The 19,778-nt window shown below is 64.9% G+C and overlaps 1 protein-coding gene across 2 annotated transcripts; it reads right to left on the bottom strand.

The window, feature by feature from the left end:
* KCNQ4 (potassium voltage-gated channel subfamily Q member 4) lies at positions 1 to 17,563 on the bottom strand. 2 transcript variants are annotated; one of them, XM_074850967.1, is made up of 14 exons: positions 17,271 to 17,563; positions 7,687 to 7,777; positions 6,844 to 6,970; positions 6,569 to 6,744; positions 6,365 to 6,490; positions 6,144 to 6,254; positions 5,902 to 5,997; positions 5,555 to 5,643; positions 4,392 to 4,547; positions 1,283 to 1,500; positions 1,064 to 1,166; positions 659 to 790; positions 346 to 481; positions 1 to 219 (listed from the first exon to the last, which is right to left on the bottom strand). In XM_074850967.1, exons 1-14 carry the CDS (start codon positions 17,561 to 17,563, stop codon positions 1 to 3), a joined length of 2,073 nt encoding a protein of 690 aa, XP_074707068.1. The 2 variants fall into 2 exon arrangements, with proteins under 2 accessions (XP_074707068.1, XP_074707069.1); XM_074850968.1 differs by lacking the exon at positions 4,392 to 4,547.
* Positions 17,564 to 19,778: the final 2,215 nt, after the last annotated feature.

Genomic DNA, 19,778 nt, shown 5'->3' with positions numbered 1-19,778 from the left:
TCAGTCCATGTTGGCGCTGGCCGACCTGGAGATGTTCAGGGTCTGGGCAGAGACCGAGATGTCCTCGTGGTCCACGGGGCTGTGGTAGTCAGAGGTGATGTCGGGCTCGCAGGGGGGCACCTGCACAGCAGCCAGGCTGAAGGAGTTGATGGAGCCCTTGCGGAGGCACTGGGAGTAGAGGCCGAGCAGCAGGTCCAGCTTGTGCTCGATGGACTGCACCTACAAGGGAGGGCAGGGCTGAGCGGGTCCCTCCTCACGGGGAGGGGACCTGGCGGTCCCGGCTCCCCCACCCCGCAGGCGCCAAAGGGCCGGTGACATGTTCCCTGGGGGTTGTCCCCTCCTGACCTGCCTCTCCACTTTGACCACGCGCCCCATCATGCTGAGCTCGTCCACCAGCTCCGTCTCCAGCGCCGCCTTCTCCCCCTTCTCCCGCACCTTCTTGTCCGCAGCCAGGGCCCCCCTGCCCACGATCTGGTCCACGCTGGCAGGGAGAGGAGGGACACAGCCCATCACTCCCAGCTGACCCGAGGGACACCACAAGGGATGGGGCTCTGGGAACTTGTCCCAGCCATAGCGATGGGCCAGCACCCCTCCCCGTGGGCATGGCTAGTGGGGGGAGAGCCAGGGGAGCCCCCTCCCCACCCCTAGGGTAGCTCACCGCATCTGCAGGCTCTTGATTCTGCCCAACATGTCCAGGTGGCCAGCCGAGTACTGCTCGATGACGTCCTTGACATCGTAGGGACGCAAGGTCTCCTTGAACTTCCTTTTGGCCACCAGGAACTTCAGGATCCTGCAGGGACACCCAGGCTGGCTGCAGGGCACTGGGAAGGACTGGGGGTGCTGGGGGGCGGTGAGGGAGGGGGGTGTGCATGCAAAGCACTGAGGTCCTGATCCCTGTCCCCATGGGGGGGCTGAGCCAGGAGCTGTCGGTGCTCCTGGCCCGGCTCGGCCACCACCATGGGCTGGATGGGGGGGTGTCTCTGGACATGTCCCCTTGTCCCCAAGGGGAGGAGCTGGGGATGGCAGGATGGACGCTGGGGAACGTGGGACGGGACAGTCTCACCTGACAGCCCGGATGAGGGTCTTCACTGCTGGCATGATGTCCTCGAAGGTCAGGTCGCAGTGGGAGCTCTTCTCCTCCCCGCTGTCCTCCGGCGGGCAGTCGGCTGTAGGTGCCAAGAGTGGGTGGGTGGCAGAGACTGAGGGCTGTCCCCTTGTGCCCCCCAAAATGCCTGCAGCGCCCCAGCGTGACCCCACAACCAGACCCAGTCCCCACCAGTACCCTCAACTGGGATTCGTGGCTTGAGCCTCAGGGACGCGCGGAAGCGGGTCCGGTCATTGAAGCTCCAGCTCTTCTGCACCTTGGTGGGGCTGGAGGCCTCGGGGATGTCCTCGGTGCTGGGGGAGCGGTGCAGGGGGGGCCCCAGGTGCTGCCTGCCCCGGCTGCCCTGCCGCTGCGAGCTGCTCAGCCGGATGCGGTCCTTGATGCCCATCTTGTTGCTGCACGGGAGTGGGCAGCGTCAGAGGCCAGTGCGAACTGGGGGGGGACAGGGGGATGGGGACAGGGAAGGGGAGCAGATCCCTGCTGCGGGCACATGCGGTGCCCACCGTGGGGGGGGTGAGGATGGGGGAGGCTGTGCCGAGCTCATGGAGAGACCCCGACACACGATGGGCACAAGCTCGCACAGGAGCCAGGCCGGGAGCAGGCGGTACCACGTGCCCGTGTGGGAGCAGCTTGGGGGTCACTGCTTTAAAGATCTTTTTTCCCCCCCCGCTCTGAAAGCAGAGAAAAGAGGAGACAGACAAGGAGAGCGGGGAGAGGGAGGACACGCAGCAGAGACGCCGGCGGAGCAACTGGCCCCAGTCCCGCAGGGAGCAGCCCTGCCCCATCCCCACTGGCACCGGGCGTCCTGGGGCACCCGGCCAGGCCCCTTCATCCTCCTCCTCCTCCTCCTCTTCCAGGCTGCAGCACCTAACTCAGGCTCTGCTCCGGCGGGCAAGAGGAGCAGCCCCCCTCCTGCCCTAACACAAGCTCTGCTCCTGAAACCAGCCGCTGTGCTGGGTTGGGGGGGGGAACAACAGGCATCGTTTATGTAGGACCTACACAAAAACACCATCTGGTGCTGCCTTTTGTGTGACGAGGGAGCACCAGCACACCTTGGGACACGCGAGGAGGCCAAGCAGATGTGAGCGGAGGAAGTGGAAGTTGCGGAGGACGAGGAGTAAACCCCAAACCTGGTGCACAACAGGCTCCACGAAACCTGGCATTTGGGAGCCTCCTGAATTTCCCGGGCCAGGAGTCACAGGGCAAGGCAGGGGTACAGGCAGGGGTACAGGCAGGGGTACAGGCAGGGCACCGGGCTCCCAGCCCCTCCCCATGCAGGTTGTTGGTGAGCTGGTCCCAGGCAAGCAGGGCTGACACAAGCCCCTGCAGCGGGTGGCATGCGGTGCTGCCAGGCTGTGCCGGAGGCCGGATAAACATCCAGAATAAATAAACATAAAATAAACATCCAAGTGCCTCTTGTTGGACTTGGCAAGCCCAGCACGGCCACCGGACTGGGCTCATCCATGCCGCAAGGAGGGGGAAACTGAGGCAGGGCTAGCTGTGGGAGCCGGTGGGGGAGCGCGGGGACAGGCAGCTCAGCCCAGGCCACGCACAGACCCTGCGGAAGGCTCATTCTTCACCCTGCACCCCCTCTGCCTCGCCCCCCCCAGCCCCTCCACCCCGCAGGCAGCCCGGCACAGAGCACCATGCCCCCCAGTGCTCCCCAGCCCAGCGCAGGCAGCCGGGACGGGCAGGCAGTACCTCCGTCTCCACGTGCCCCACGTCCGCAAGAGCCTCCTCTTACCACTAAAGATCGGGCTGGAGGGTCAGGGCAGAGACACAGGAGAAAACGAGAGTTAGCTTGTGGCCAGGAGTGGAGCATCCCGGGCCACCGTGTCCCTGACCCCCCGGCCATGCCTGCACCCCGACGCGTGGGCGCAGGGTCCCTGCCTGCCGCCGGTGAGCATCTCCCACTCCACCGGACCCGGCCACGGTACCGGCCTCTGAAGCACTAGTCAAGTTGTTTGTGTAGGTCCTGTATAAACACCAATGCCTGCTCCGCAGAGGAAAGTCCGGTTTCTCCGCCAAAAAAAGCGATTTTTGGTGCTGAGCAGCTGAACGGCAGCGACCCTGCGAACGTCGCTGGGGCCCTGCGGCCCCCCGGCCCCTGCCCCGCTGGCTGCGGCCACTGCCGGGGGCGAACGTTACCTGAGGCGTAAGCACTTGTGGGGTTGCACGTCCTCCTCCTTCCAGCTTGGGGGGGGGGAGTGGGGGGGCACAGAAGGTTTGGGGGGAGGTTGGAGGGATGGAGGAGAGTGAGCAGGAGAGGGGAGGAGAGAGAGAAGATGAGATGTTATGAGAGGTGATGCTCGCGGAAGAGATGGGGGGAGGCTCGGGCCCCCCCAGGTGGGATTTTTTCCCTGGGAAACAGAGCCCAGGCTGGTGCTGCCGCAAGGAGGAGCCCCCCAAGCCCATACTCACCTCGGGGCTGGCGGGGGGAGCAGGTCCCCCTCGGCCCCCGCAGCAGGGCAGCCGCAGCCCCACGGCTTGGCACATCCCCACGCCGTGCCAGCCCTCCCGCAGCCCCGTCTCTGGCATCACAGGGGAAACTGAGGCACGACACCATGGAGGAGCAGCACTGCCTCCCCCTACCTAACCCTGACGCTGGCCCGGGGCCCCACGCCGTGCCGATGTCCTGGGTGGAAGGCCAGCAGCCGTGGTGGCACGCTGGGGATGCTCTTCGGTCAGAGGGGACCGGGGACGTGGCACAGAGCAGCCGCCACCACCAGCGTGGCAGCCCTGAACCCTCTTGCCTCTTCTTGTCAGCACTGGGGCAGGTTGGCATCGCTGCTCCGCACTGCTGCGGCCACGGGAAGCCCGTTTTGGACTGCAGGAACTGGTTTTTGCTCCTTGCCTGGCTCTGCAGCAGGGCCGCGCAGCTCCAGCCTTGCCGGGCTCGCAGCGTTGCCTTTGCAGGGCTGTTTTCAGCCCCGCTCGGTCACCCCGTGCAAGGTCCCGGTGCCAAGGCCATGTCAAAAAGGGCAGCGAGGTGGAGCTGAACATTGCAGGAGGCTTCGTGATGGTCCAACAGCCCAGAGTCCATCCGCGGGGAGCAAATGTGTCCCCTTGGGAGCTGCGGGCCGGGAGCGGGGCTGGCAGCCAGCGGCAGAGCAGGATGGGTGCCCTGGCATGGCGCTGGGGGGGGAGCGGGGCCGGGGGCTGCTCCTCTGGGGTCCGGTCTGGCGGTGACAGGCACCGCGGTGGCGTCGCAGGCGGACACAGACGAGCAGAGGAGAGAGGGCAGAGAGGGGGGAGAACGTGGGGCTGTGGGGCTGCACCCTCCTACCTGTCCCCTGGACAAGCAGCGGGGCTGGTGCTTTTCTGGCCAGGGGTGAAGGAGTGATAAGGCGGTGGGGCTCCGTCGGGCAATTTTTTCACCTCTGAATTCCTAAATCCTCCGTTGCGGACTCGGTGCAAATGCTCAAACATTAGGACCAGCTCTCTGAGGTTGGGGTTAAATAAAAACACGGAGAAATTAAAACTTTCCAAAGCAAATGAGATGAGCAAACCAAGGCTGAGCAGAGCCGGGTCCTCCTCTGCGCAAACCAAAGCAAAACCAGATCAAAACCAGAAGCAAAGACCAGCACTTTCCTTCAAAAGACGGTGTCTTAACAGCTCCGACTGGCACTGTGGGTTGAGGCAGCAGCGGGTGCTGCCGGCACCCAGGGGTGACGGTGCTGGGGAGGGGGTGCTGGGAATGGGCCCCACAGAGGCTGGGCACTGGCAGAGGGGTTGGACCCGTGCTGGGAGGGCTGGGTCAGGCAGGGGACCGGCAGGACAACACCCTTGGCACGGGATGGGGACAGGGGGACCTGCCACCATCCCAGCTGGGTGTATGGGCACTGCCGGAGCAGCCGGGAGGGGAAAGGTCAGACCCAGCAGGGATCGAGCCCGGCCTTATCTCAACTCCCCGTTGCCGGAGAAATGGCTCCTGGCACGGCAGGAGGGGCCGGGAGAGCCCAGCACCGCGCTCGGCAGCGACGGCGGGAAGCCGGATCTCCTCGGTCGGGGACCAGGGGGACTCGCTGCGACGGCTGTTAAGAGCCCTGTCTTTGAAAAAATGAAAGAGGGAAACAGAACAATGAATTTGTCACCGCAAAGGAACACGCGGAGCGCAGGCAGGACGCACAGGCGGGGGCAGGCAGGAGGGCAGGGTCACACGAGGTCCCTGCGGCCGCTGGCACCTTCCTCTTCCCCGCGGCAGTGCTGGAGGAAGGCCACGGATGGGGTGGGAGGGGACAGGGTGGGACGGGCGCTGTGAGGATGGTGAGGATGGAGGAAGGTGTTGGGCATTTCGGCAGATGCTGTGTTGGGGCTCCAGCGTCCCAGGGCTGAGCAGCCGTCCGTGCTGCTCAACCCCACCGAGCCCTCGGTGGCTCCACGTGGCCTCTCCTCGTGCCTCAGGGACCCCCCTGGGACCCCCGCAGCCCTTGCTTGCACCCTGCCTACCTGAAGGAGGGCAGGAGGCTGTCGTAGTAACACCACGTGGCCGTCAGGTACACCCGGCTGTCGTCTGTCGAGTACAGGCGCCAGGCAGCCTGTGCGGGAGCGAGACACATCCCCGGGCATCAGGATCAGCCCCTGTGGGGTCGGGAGGCAAGACCACCCCCTCCAGCCCCCTCCATCCCCCTTGGCCACCACAGGCAGAGTCCAGCCCAAAGGAGCCGGCTGCCAGATGTGGGGTCAGGAGTTTGGGTCCTGCCTGAAGCAGACAGGGACAGGCAGAGCAGATGGAGGGGGGGACAGCAGAGCATCGCCGGGAAGGGATGGGGCAGGACAGGCCAGCCCTGCGCTACCTGGATGAGATTCGCCGCTGGAGTTCGCCTCTTCTCAAAGTGCTTCTGTCGATGCTGCTCCTGCACTTTGAGGGCGAAGCCGGAGCCCAGGATCCCCTGAGGATGGGAGGGGACGGGGTCCGTGGGCGCCAGCCATGCTGCTAGAGGTGGGGACCCTCCCACCACAGGGGTGGATTTGGCCCTTTTCTCCCCGATTTCTGCGGGGCAGGAGGCACAGGGCCCCTCTCCCCTGTCCTACTCACGGCAGGCAGTGCAAAGAAGGAGATGCCGAGCAGGGCGAAGCCGGCCGCCAGCATCCGTCCCAGCCACGTCTCTGGTGTCTTGTCCCCGTAGCCGATGGTGGTGAGGGTGACCTGCCCAGGGGCAGAGCAGGGGAAGGCCTGGAGGGACTTCCCCCCCCACGGCCCCATCCCACCCTCTTCATCCCCTCCTGGGGCTGGGGGGCCGCGGTGGCCGAGCTTACCGTGCCCCACCATAGCGAGTCGGCGTAGGTGGTGAACTGGGCGTTCGCATCCTTCTCAGCCAGGTAGACGAGGAAGGAGGCGAAGATGAGCACCAGGAAGCCGATGTACCAGGCGGTGATGAGCTCCTGCCAGGGCAGAGCGGGGTTAGAGGGGGCTCGGGAAGAGGTGTGGGGGGTGGCCAGGCCGTGTCCCCCCGTCCTCACCTTGCTGTGGGCGTAGACAACGGAGCCCAGCAGCTTCCAGGTGCCGCCGCGCCGGTCCATGCGCACCATGCGCAGGATCTGCAGGAAGCGCATGCTGCGCAGCGCCGAGGTGGCGAAGATGTTGCCCTGGGTGCCGGCGGCGATGACGGCCACCGAGGCGATGAAGACGATGAAATCTAAGGGATAGCGAGAGTCAGGGGCGCCCGCTCTTCTCTAACAGCCGTGGCGTGGGTGACGCTGCCAGTCCCCAAATCCCTGCGCTCCCCCCCCAGTACCTATAACGCAGAAGGGTTTCCTGGCAAAGCGGAAGCGTCCCCTCCAGCCCCGGTAGCGGCAGCAGCACCCGGCGGACCACACGCGTATGATGTACTCCATGCCGAACACCACGATCATGACGAACTCCTGCCAGGGAGGGGGGAAAATGGGGGGGCAGGAGGGTGAGGTGGGGAGGGCCGGGGCAGGGTGGCACATGGGTGGGAAGCTTTGAGGGGTGGGGGTGGCCAAATGAAATGCTGGTGCTGAGGAGAGTGCAGCGGGGAGTGCGGTGTCCCCCCAGGGTCACAGCCCCAGCTGGAGCCATCCCGGGGGAATCAGGGCAGCGAGACGGGAGCCGTGGCCGTCGAGCCTGTCTGAGCAGCCCAGCTCTCCTACCTGTGCCAAGCTCACACCGAGCTGGGTCCTTTTCCTCCGCTGTCAGCATTGTCCTCCTACCTCTCGCAGAAACAAGCCCCCGTTCTGCTTACTCGCGGGAAAGTCACAAGGACCTTCCCAATTTAGTCTCCATCACTCGGAAGAACTCCAGCGTCAGCCGTTTCTGACAGTTTGGGGGAAAGTTGCCTCTTTTAGCCCCTCCTGCCCTGCCTTTCCCTGTGGTTTATGCCTCTCCTCACCGCAGAGGTCCAGCTGCGGTGATGGGCCACCCCGAGCCGTGGGAACACCCGCAGCAGTGAGGCCACCACGCAGCTTCTCCCCAGCGTGCTGGAGAGGCCACCACCATTAACACCAATGTTAAGTAGTGACATCTGAGCTGGGGAAGGGGTTGGAGGGGTTTTGTCTGAGTCTCTCAGGGTGTAATGTGGGGAGGGAGAGTGGGAGTGACAGCCCTGCTCCACACTTACCAGGATGAAGAGGCACTGGTTGGCCAATTTCTGGTGCTCCTGGATGGTGGAGAAGACTGACAGCACCAGGCAGCTGAAGACAAGGAGGAATCTGGAAGGAGAAGGTGTTGGCGCGGGTGTCGGGGCCAGTCGGGGAGAGCCCAGCTTGTGGTGCTGGCCCCTGCTCCCAGCCTGACCCCCCCAGCTGAGACCTCCACGGCCGTGGCTCAGCCACTGGGGACATGGTTTGTCCCTCAAAGGTGGCACAGAGCGATTCAGGAGCCCAGAAGCAGCTGCCCGTGGGTGCAGTGCAGGGCTGTGCCCAAAACCCGTCTGCCCAAGGCTGCCAGTGGCACTGGGATGCCCAGTGCAGGCAGCACCTCCCTGAGTGCCCAGGATGGGACCCCTCCATTCCCTGCACATCCCTCCGGCACACCCGGGACGGGCTCTCTGCTCACCCTCAGCCAGGGCCCGGGGTCCCGTGGTGCCCCCCAAGCCACGTGCCCAGAGGGAACATTGCTCCCACTGGTCCCCTCTGTGATGGGGACCAGTCCTGCATGGCACCCGTGTGCCAGCCCTGGCTGGTGGCATGGGACATCCCCGGGCTGCCCCACAGGCACCGAGGAGGAGGACCAGGCTCCAGTGGCCACAGGGCTCAGTGCCAGGCTCTGCCGTGGCCCTGTGGCCTCTGCCCGGGCAAAACAACCACTAAGTAAAGGCAGGGAGGGAGCTGGGGGGGGTCCTGCACCACGGCAGGGTGCTGCTGCTGCTGCAGAAAGGGGAGCAGAGCTTCTCCTGCCTGTCCCCAGCATCACTGCCACCACGGGGACATGCCGGGGCCACAGGGGCCACCTGGGAACAGCCAACCCAGGGGAAGAGTTAACAGGGAACTGCTCCAGGGCTCTTTGTCCTCAGGAGCTGGGTTAAGACACAAGGGGCTTTGGCCCATTTAAAATAAGGAGGGGGAAAAAAAAATAGACTCTGAAGCAAATCAAACTCCCAAAATACATTTTTTCCCCTGATCCAGCAATTCTAAAAATGGAAAGCGGAGGGCTTGTGCCACTGGCCCACGTGACGGCGTGCAAAGGGCCACTGCTCCGCCAGAGCCGGCTCCGTAACGGCACCGGGGACCCCGGGGACCCGCGGCCCCACGGCACTGCGGGGAGGCCCCACCGGCAGCACCGGGGTGGCCAGGCTGAGGCCCCAGCAGTGCAAGCGAGGTGGCCCTGGCACCCCGTCCCTGAACTGGTGGGCACCCATCTCATCCCCCCCAGCACCATCTCCCCACGGTGAGCAATGCCCGTGGGACCCATCCGTGGCGCTCCAGGGAGCACAGGGGGGCTCGGCTCGGGGAGATGCTGCCCGACACCCACTCGGGAGCACTTTCCCATCTCTTCTTGTTGCTGATGTGGAGTTTTAGAGGTGAACCGGCTGCCTGGGGTGGGCGAGGGGTGAAACCAGACCCAACCCACACCCCGGGCCCAGAGCTGGCAGGGTGACGTGGGGGAGAGGGGACGATGCTCTGTGCCCTCTGTGGGACCAGGCACAGACACTGAGCACTGGGGGTGGGGGGGATCCGAGGCCCCCCCAAGGCTGAGCATGGCCCAGGGAAACACGCACCCACCCAGTGACCCCCCAGTTTGTGTCGGGCTGGGGGCTCTGCAAACCTGGGCATGGCATGAGGGGGCTGCCAAGTGCCCCAGGCCCACAGTGGGGCAAGGGGGGGGAGCACCCAGCTCAAAACCCAGCCTAAAGGGGACAGACAGGTCCCCTTCCCCAAAACCACCAGCAGGGGAAACTGGAGATGGGACTGATGGCAGAGAAACCCCAGGGAATGGGGGAAGCATTGGATCCAGAGTACGGAGAAGGGAGAGCTGGAGCGACACACCATGTGCCAGCTACAGGAAGGAAGGGCTGGGGGTGTCGCAGCCTCCACACCTCCCTGCCCTCGCTGCGGAGGACGATGCTCCTCTCCCAGGCACTCCACATCTGCAAGGCAGAAGGCTGGAGCCAGTTCCTTCTCCCTCTGAATTATCCATCGAGGCCCTTTCTCCCAGCCCAGCAGTTCTGCCGTTAATTCCTCCGGCAGCTGAAGGCACAGCCGGGCACAGCCATACCCCTGTCCTGCCTGCACTGGCACAGCAGGCAGCAGGGCCGCGGGCAGGGAGCCCTGAGCAGGTCACCGGCCTCCTGAGCGGCCCAGGGCAGAGCCGTTCTGCTTTGTGCACCATCAGTGATGAAGATTATACAATCAGGATTTAGCGGGCAATTACATGGGCAGCGAAGCACAAAGCAGAAGAAAAGGCAGAATTCTCCCAGCCCGCAAAGATTTGTGCCTCTCGCCCCGGCCAGGCAGCGGGGAGGGGGGGTCCCTGGGTGCCTGGGCACATGCTGGTCCCATGGGGACGTGCTGTGGGTGGCTCTGCCTCAGGCAGTGGCAGGTCACAGTGCCTTTGCACCGAGCAGGATCCCCACTTGTCACCCGTCCCCACAAGCAGCTCCGTGAGCAACCGGTCAGTAAAACCGTGCTGCGGGAGCGGTGATGGAAACGCACATCCCCGGCGTGGAGACACCTCCCACCCCGGCATCCCACAGGATTCGGTAAAGGATACGGGCATGCGAGGCCCCACGGGGCTGGCTGGGAAAGAAACTTTCTGGGAACACATCACCTGCTAGGAATTAACTTGTAAAGCCTGGGCAAACGCCCCGGCCCGGTGCTGGCAGCGCCTAAGCAGCTTAGGGAAAGGGTCAGATGCCTGAAGGCAGCTCGGGAGCCAGGAACCAGCCGGGCCCCCCCCACCCCGGTCCCCCCTCTGGGGCAGAAGTGCTGCTCTCAGCAGCTCTGCCCCGCACCGAGGGCTCGGCCGATCTCTCCATCAAACCCCTGCGTGGTGCCGGCGGTGCCAGGCTCCCCACCGGCACGCTCCCCCTCCCGAATTCACTGCTCTTCCCACCCACCAAGTGAGACTAAAAAAAAATATAAGGAGCGCTGCCAGGGAAAGCAGGGATAGAGCAGAGATGGTGGGGCAGGACCCAGCAGAGGCCTCGCTGCCCCCCCACTCCCCTGCACCAGGGTCCTGGGGATGGAGGGAGAAGATGCTGTTGCTGCTGAGCCGGTGCATCAGCTCTCCCCCATAAACTTTCCCTCGCCAGCCCCCACCAGCCAGCAGCCACCTCCCCAAAGGGCTCCTGTCGCTCCCCACACCAGAGGGGACACGTCACCGGCAGCCTGGGCACAGGGACGGGGCCCCTCCAGCTGCTCTCACCCCTGCAGGAGCAAAGTCTGTCCGCAGGAAAAGTCCTCCCCAAAATAATTAAAACCCGGTGGGGGGGTCCGGCTTTGAGAAGGTGAATCTCCTCATATTAATCTTCATTAGAGCGGTCTTTGCCATATGCTCCTGCCTGCACCGGCAGCGCGGTGCCAGTGGAGGAACGGGTGAGCCGGGAAAGCTGCTGAGCTCAGGGGGAGCGGGGCCAGGTCAGCCCCGGCCAGCGAGGAGCAGCACCGGGCAAGGAGGCACCAGCCAGCACCCGGTGCCCACCCCTGGGCGAAGGGGCTGCACCCCGGTATAGTCTGGGCAACGCTGTGCCACTGCACCCCGGTGCGGCCGGTGCCGACGGGAGCGGGATGCTCAGAGCCTGCGCAGGGGGATGGCACAGCCCGGCCAGGCTGAGCTGGCCAGGCTTGAAGTGGGGGTACATTGGGCACCCCTGTGCCCCGGCAGGACTGGCCTGCACCCGGCTTCGCTCTCCCCCTGCAAGAAAGTCCTGAGCTGGCAGCACCAGGGAGGCCCACGCTGACAGCCCGGCAATAACTCAGTGGAAGGAAAACACCACGCGCCGCAGGATAAACAGCCGGGGGACGAGCGGGCAAAGAACCTCTGCCCAACGCACGGCTCCCTTCCCCGGCCAGGCCTGGCCCCATTGTGGCACTGCCAGGTCCCCGCGGCGCTGGGCAGCGGTGCTGGGTGTCCGGCCGGGCTGTACCCCCCCGGCTGTTGGGCCCAAAACTGCCCGAGCCCAGCCGGGGTGAGGATGGGGACAGGGCTGGGGATGGTGCTTCGCTCTCCAGCCTCCCTGGCCCGCGCGGTTGGGCTCCCCGAGCACCGCCTGCAGCTGTATAAACAGCCCGTCTTACAAATCCCCCGTCCCTCGCCCCACAGCCCTTCAGGAGAGGTGGAGCAGGCGGCTGTCTGCTCCGGGGGATATAAATAACCGGGGTGTAATGGGCCTGTTTGCGCCCGTAACCATGGCAGGGCCCGTCCTGCGCCGCGGTCCTGCCTGTGCCGCCGAGAAGAGAAGCAGAAAAGCACCGAGTGTTTCCCCACGGTCAGAGAAACGGGAGCTGGACCAGGAGCCGGCCAGCCCCGCCGCGACACCGGCACCGCAAACCCCAGCCCACGCTCCCAGCCTGGCCCCGACCTGGTTCTCAGCACCGGGAGAGAAAAGGTGCTGCCCTGAGAGCCCTCCTCGCCCCCAGAGCCGGGGGTGCTGGGTGGGGGGGGAAGGCAGGATGGGGTGTTTCCAGCAGCCTGACACTGGCTGGAAGCAGGGGCTGGGATGATGAGCCTGTCTGCGGGCTGCACACCTCCTGCAGCCGGTGGCACCCACGGCAGGGACCTGGCAGCACCCACGGCAGGGACCTGGCAGCACCCACGGCAGCAGCTCCAGATGATGTCCCACAGCGCACAGGAGCCGACGGCCCCAAGACCTTTGTGCTGCGGCGAGCGGGAGCCAAAGCCTGCGGACGCAGCCTCTATCACCCTTGCAGGGCACCCCCACACCACCCCCAGCCCCGCAGTCCCCACGGGGAACACGGTCACACGGCTCCTGCGGATGGTGCCAAGACGCTCACACGGAGCAGCCGAGATAGTTTTGCTCTTGAATCATCTGGCAAGGAGCTGGCTGAAGTGAGGGAAAAGAAAACCGGTGTGTTTTCAGATGCCTGATGGGCCTTGAACCCCAGGAGAGGGATCGGGGCTGTCCCCACCCTCCAGCACCTGGGGACTCCGTAGGGGATGGGGGATCTTTGGGGCACAGGGACACGAGTGGCCCCAAGATGTCGAGGCAGGCTGAGCCCCCCAGTACATCGCAGGGAGGGCAGGAGCACCCATGGGCAGATGGGGCAGGTCTGGGTGCTTGCTCAGCCCCACTCCAACCCCCACCCCTGGGGGGACAAAGCACCGAAGCCTCTCCAGGGGGACTGAGCATCCCCTCTGCACCCCCCACAGCGGGGCTTCCCCCCGGCCTGGCCATTGGGGCCGGCCAGCCTCGGGCACCCAAACAGCACCTCCCGCTCTGGGCTGGGGGGGTCAGACAGGAGCAGCAAGAGGGGAAAAGGGTAAAAAAAAAAAAAAAAAAAAAAATCAATGCACAGTTTCACATTGTGCCGAAGCTGCTTAATTTTATGCCCCGGTGACACTGCATCAGGCTGGGGAAACTGCTGTGCCGGCTTCTCCTCCCGCTAACATTTCTCCCAAGCGCAGCTCCCGTTTCAAGCCTGGGCAAGGTGAGCAGGGGGGGGGGCCCCGGGAGCAGACCCCCCCTCCTCGAAGGGCGCAGCCTCCCCAGGCCCCTTTATTTTGGCCACGCGAGCCCAGCACCTGGGTGGGAAACCACCACAGCAGCCACTGTGGGAGACACCAGTGACAGCAAGTTAAAACCCCGAGACTTAATAAAAGAGGTTTTTACCAAGCAGGAGGTGGAGAGCAGCACCGAGCAGGGGATGAGGTAATTTCTCTGCAAACCCTCCAGGGCTCCAGCCCATCGCAGGGTGCCGGGTGGGTTGGGGAGGGCCTGGGCTGGAGCTGCTGCGGGCACTGAAGATGGCAACAATCCCCAGCACGGCGAGGAAAGGGTTTTTCCTCGGAAAAAGAGGGGAAAAAGAGGAAAGATAGGGGAGCGTGGCAGAGCTGCGGGATCGTGCCGGTGCCCTGCATGGGGTCGGGAGACCCATCCTGCCCACCGCAGCCCTCGGCCATAGCAGGATCCCTGTGCAGAGACACTCTGGGAGATACTGGCTGTCAGCAGCCTGGTCCCTGGCCAGGAGCTGGCCGGTGCACAGTGGGGGGACCCGCCAGCTGCTGCCCTGCACCCATCGCACCCCCACTGCCCCGAGCCAGCCGGGATTTCCCTGAGGCGCCTGGCCAGCTCTGAGCCGAGGAGAGCCAGCGCTTGGCATTGCTCACCCAGTGCCAAGCGGGCTTGGGGGCTGCCTTGGGGCTCTGCCAGGAGCTGCGCCCCCCCTGCCCCCCCAACACAGCCAGAGCAAGGGGGGGGTGCCATGGGACAGCCACCCTGCGTGCCCGAGGGATGGGCACCCTCCAAGCTCTGCGCTCCCGTCTCTTCCTTGCCCCAGGGTGACACTTTCACAAGGTAAATAAAACTCAGCAGCACCCAGGCGAGGTGCTGCCAACAGCAGCGGGCTGGCCCGGCAACGGGGACAGTGCTTCAGGCAGGGGGTTGCTGGTTGTTACTGGTGCTGCTGGCTCAGTCTTCCCTAATTTGCTTCAGGTCAAACTGTTCTTTATTAAAGCATTCCTCCAGGAAACGGAAAAGTGCTGAGCTGAGCTTCTGGTGCACCCAGCAGTTTCATAACCATCGATACGAGCTCCTGGAGCCCAGGTTCCATCGGGACAGCAGCTCCGGGAGCCGCATAGGGGGGCTGGCACATGGGGAGGAACAGCCTGAACTGGAAACCCCCCCCTCAGGCTGCTGGAGACCCCCTGGGGGGCAGCCCCCGGCCCGGGCTGGCAGCGGTGCCCGTGCCAAGGGCAGAGGCCGCAGCTAAAGGCACGAGCTGGGCATGAGAACAGCCTGCCCGTCTGCTGAAGAGGTGGAGAGTGGAGAAGGAAGTTTTTGTCTTCTGGGTGTAAAATCTTTAGGTTAATGCTCTGGTTGCACTCCCAGATTTGTTCTGTAAGCTCCAGGGCTAGAAACTCTCATTTCAAGAGGGCAAGGCATGGCTTTGCAAGCCTGGCAAGCCGGCCCAGCCCAGGCACACGCCTCCACGGCCCGGCCACGGTCAGGGTTAGAGGGGATGGGGCTGGCTGGCCAACAGCACACACCCCAGTCCTGGCTTTACACCTGCATGGGCACCCGCTTCCACCCATCCCCTTCCTGCAAACGCTGGAGCACGGGAGCCTGCAGACACCCAGCACGGGGGGGCTCTGAGGGGCTCCAACCCCTCAGGCAGGGCTGCGGGCAGGGCTCAGGGGCCACAGAGACAGTGCAGCCACCAAAGCATCCTGCAAGGTGCAGCAGCACCAAGCCCAGCCCGGAGCGGGCGCTGGGGATGAGAAGCTACTTGGGATCAATTTGCCGACAGAAAGAGACTGAATTTGTCCAATAAACGGTATCAGCTCAGCCCTGCTACGTGCTCCCAGACACTAACCCGCTCAGGGGAGGGAAGCGCTTCGCTTCTCAGCGGGTATTTCCATTTTAGCAGTTTTCAGCCCTGTCTCGGAGCCAGGCTGCTCAGGGGGAGCCATGACTCAGAGGATGGGTCCTCCGACCAGCGCTGCCCCGACATTGGGGGACCTTGGGCCACGAGCTTCATCTCCCCTGTGCCTCAGTCCCCCTCAAAGTGGGGGTAACACCTTCCTCCTCTTTTTTAAAATCAGTCCTCAGCTACTGAGGCACACAAACCATTCCTGAGAACTTCAGTACCCAGCACTGCAACAGCTTAGGAGCTCCCATCTGCTGCGGGAGAGAAAAAAACCCAACAAACTTTGAAAGAAGGCAAAAGGAGCAACATTCACAGGGAAGGTTTCACAAAACAGGCCTCCACACCTTGCGCCCTCTGTGGCATCTTCCACAGGCTTCGGGGGGGCCCCGGCAGGACTGACAGCGTTACCTCAGCCCTAAAACTCAGCGAACAAGTGAACACAAACCCTCCCCATCCCACCAAAGGACGTTTTGCTCCTGCTGTCAACGCGTTGTGCCCATGTAGGACAAAGCCCATCGCCCAAGAGCTGGGGGCCGGGCAGAGGAAGGGCCCGGGGCTTGGTGGGCTCTGCCAGGGGAGACGCTCGGTCCGATGTGGTTGTTTCTGGGGCAAAACACGCACAGGTTGGGGGGAAGAACCAGTGGAGGACACGCAGGCGCACACGGCTCAGCCGTGAGGTGAGCAGGGGGATCTCTCTTTCAGAGCCCGGTGAGCACTTACGCAAAAAAGCCTCAGCCCCCTCCCCTAGCAGGAGGTTTTGGCTGCCATTGATTCCTTGCAGGAAAAGCTCTTTTGCGAGCAGTATTTGCAGCGTAGGGAGTATTGCCGGAGCACACTGCGGAGGTGTCGGCAGGCGTTACAAATGGGCCCCTGGCTCCTCTCGCAGGTCCCCGGGGAGCTCAGGTGCCCTTTTATCCAGTGACAAATTCATCCTGCCACCTCAATGTGCTAACTTCGGCAAGACCCACTTTCCTGCCTTTTAACGAGCTCCAGCTCGCACACCCTGCTAACGACTCAGCACCGCGTTACTGCTCCGGAAAGCAGAGGGAAAGGTGGTTTTTTGGCCCATCCTCTCAGAGAGGGGTCTGTGCCCAGCCGGGCTGCGGGACACAGCGCACATGCCTGGCACAGCCCCTCAGCACAGGGGTGCGGTACGGGCACCCCACCTCTGCACCCTGTTACAGCCCAAGGGGCTGAATTTCTCAGCCCGGAGCTGAACCCACACGTCTTGGAGAAGGTTTTGCTTTGTGGATGCCCGTGGCCAGCGAGGAAAGTCGGGTCCAGTGGGGAAAGCCGAAGCAGCAGCCCCCTGCCCGGGAAACCGTGCTGAGGCGGGGCAGGGAGCAGCGCGGCTACTGGGAGCATCCCGGGCTCCGTCCCTGGAGAGGGGCTGGTCCAGTGCTGGGGTTCAGGCGCGGGTGCAGCTCTCGGGGTCCAGAACACCCACTCCCCACCTTCCCCCCCCGCACCCCGGTGCAGCTCCCGGGGTGCTGGGCTGGCACTTCGGCCGTGTCCCATCACCGCTACAGGTGCACACCACGACAGGGACCCTGGGCCCATCCAGACCTGCCCTGTCACCCCTTCAGGGGCCTTTGAGGCTCCCCACGGGCTCAGAGTCCCCAGCCAGGTGAGGGGACACCAGCTCCGTGCCGCTGTCACCAAGAAGGGGCTCAGGGCACCCGGGCCACCCCGCAGAGCAAGTCCCATCCCCCGGGGCCACACTCATCCCCTCGCACCGGAGCCGCCGGCACGAATCCGCCGCTGGACTCAGCCCTCGCCGCTCACCCCCCCACCTCGCCGGGGCTCCCCGTTTGTCCCGTCCCCGCCATCCCCGGGCCCAGCCGGTGGCGGCGCCCCCCCCGCGCGCTGCTCCCATCGCACCGGCCCCGCTGACAGGACCGGGACCGGCGGCAGCACCGGGCACCGCCGCCGCGTGTCCCCCCCCCCGCCCTGCCAAACACTCACGAAGAAACTTTTCCGGTGGAGCCCGGGGAGCCGGTGCCGGGGGGTCTCTCGGAGCGACGGCTGCCCCGCGGCTCCCCGGTACACCGGCCCCCGCCCGCCCCACCGGGACCAGCCACCCCGGGACCAGCCCCTGGGCGGCGGGATGCTGCAACCGGTAGCCACCCCCCCACCCCCCCGGGATTCCAATACTCACATGAAGACGTGGTAGACGAAGGCCCATCCGCGGGGCCGCTCCAGCACGTTGTAGAGGCAGTTTTGGAGGCGGCGGCGGCAGCACCGCGGGGGCCCGGCGGGGCGGGAGGCGGCTCCGGGGCGCGACCCCGCCAGCAGCCCCCGACGGCGGGGCGGGGGGGTCCCGCCGGGTGGGGGGGTCCCGCCGGGTGGGGGGGTCCCGCCGGGCTGCCCCGCACCCTCGGTGCGCACCGCTGTCAGCGCCGCCGCCCGCCGCTCCCCGCCGTCCCCCCCCGCCGCCGCCGCCCCGGCCATGGCGTCCCGGCCCCGCTCAGGGCTCCGCCGCCCGTCGCATGGTCCCGCCGGGCTCGGGACCCCCCCCCACCCTCCCCCGGTCCGGCTCCGCTGGACGGCAGCTCCCACCAGTACCGCCTTTCCCGGTGCCACCTGCCTTTAGCTGGCCGCCGCCGCCGCCGGGCCCTCCCCCGCCACCGCCCCCCCGGGGCCGGCCCGCCCCGCCGTACCTGGCCCCCGCCCCCGGGGCTCCGCCGCGACGGGGCGGGTGGGGAAAGGGGGAGCTTTGGGGGGGGGTGACGGGACACGAGGGGCCACCCGCTGCAGCAGCAGCAGCCCCCCGGGGGGCGGAGGGGCAGAGGCGCTGCTGCGTCCCCCGCTGTCGCCCCCCGCCCCGGCTGGGAGGCGGGGGGGTGTCCCCGGGAGGTCCCTGGGGACTGGGGAGCTCCTGCTGCCCACGGCAGCGGACAGAGACGGGCCCGGCCATGGGGTGTGGAGCACCCAAACCACGCGGCATGAGTGTCCCGGGAGGGAGCATCTTTGGAGAGTGTCCCTGGTCACCGGGCACGGAGCATCCCGGGAATGGAGCATCCCAGGAATGCAGCACCCTGGCATGGGGCACTCTGGGCATGGGGCACCCCGGGCATGGAGCATCCCAAGCCATCCAGCATCAAACCCCCCAGGCTGTCTGGCAACAAGCACCCCAAGCCAGCGCATCCCCTCTTCCTCTCCTTTGCTCTAGGTCCAGGAGTTGCTGGAGTCACTGAGGTTTAGAGGGACACCAAGTACCTACAGAGAGACTTCACCGTGCTTGGGAAGGGAAGGGCACATCCTCATCCTCCCCTTCCGCGGCCAGGAGCCCTGCCAGAGCCGGTTCCCCCGGGGTCCCCGCAGCACAGCTCACCCCCACCCAGACCTACCCGTCCTCTGCAGACTCAGCTTTGAGCCAGGCTCCAAGCGTGTTCCCCAGCCAACACCCACCACTGTTTGCTCTTCTGCCTTATTCCCCTCGGCTCCACACAACCTCCCACTAACAGACTGGGGAACTGAGGCACGCTGCTGGGAATCCCCTTTCCAAGCAAGCCAGGGCCAGAGGCACCCCATCCTGGCTGTAACTACGCGCTCTCCGCACCTTTGCAGAAGCTGGGTCCCCCCCACCCCGCGTGAGTGCCCAGGGCCTGTGCTCCTGGAGAGGAGAGCAAGTTAAAGGCTTTGGTCAGTGAATTATTTAACGTGGCGGTTGGAGATCCTGGCACTGGCACGGGCCCTCGTGAGCACTGCGGTATTCGGGAGGTCTTAGGAAACACACACAATAAATAGACAATTTTATTTACTTGGGCACAGGGGAAATGGTGCTGGTAAAACCCACCCCAGGAGCCAACCTGAAACCCTCCCCCTCGATAACGCTTCTCCCTCCCGCCACCACACACAAGAGCTGTGTCAGTGGAGGCTAAAATCCTGCAAACCCCAACCAAATTCTCCCCAGTGAGGAGCCCCTGGTGTCTCCTCCACGCTCCCCTCCACCCCCAACCCCTGCAGCCCCCTCTGAACGTGCCCCCCAAGGGGACGCAGCCCCTGGAGTGTGGTCCCAGCTGCACACAGGGTCCCCCCAGCACATCTCGCCCCCCCGGCAGATGCTCCCCGCAGCCGAGCTGCCGCGGCAGGAGCACCCTGACCTTCATCCTGCTGCCGTTTGGTTCAGCGTATTCCCCTCGGTCGCAAGGTTTAGGTTTCACCTGGTGATTGATTAAAGTCTCCGGGCTGCGGAGGGGGCAGAGTTAAGGTGACCTGGAAAGGACTTCAGCCAAGGTGTGCGCTCGCTTGAGGGGAGTTGGGGGAGGTGGGAGATGTTTTATTCCTGCTGCTGCTTCGCAGCTGGGTGGGGAATATCCACGCTGATGTCTCGGGCTTGCCAGGGAAGACTCGGCAGAGCTGTGTTTGTAAATGAAGAACTGCTGATTTGTTTTAAACAAAGACATCGCTTCTCTAAATTGTTTGCTGGAATCAGCAAGCTGCTAATAAATTAGGGGTGAAGGCGTGCTACCCCCACCCACCAGCCGCCTTGTCCGTTGCTGTCGCTTCGTGGCCTCCTGTGGTTTCGCTTTTGCAGCTGGACCCTGAGCAGCCCCCGGCACCCAACGGCACTTTGCAAAGCTGCAGGAACCTGGGCTGAGCCCCCGGGGCTGGTTTAACGGGGACAAGGAGCTGGTGGGTCACCACGTGTGGGGAAGGGGCA

This window comes from Strix aluco, chromosome 26 (assembly GCF_031877795.1).
Source record: "Strix aluco isolate bStrAlu1 chromosome 26, bStrAlu1.hap1, whole genome shotgun sequence".
Lineage (NCBI taxonomy): Eukaryota > Metazoa > Chordata > Aves > Strigiformes > Strigidae > Strix > Strix aluco.
The sequence above is the reverse complement of the archived record's forward strand: the minus strand, read 5'-3'. Positions and strand labels throughout refer to the sequence as shown.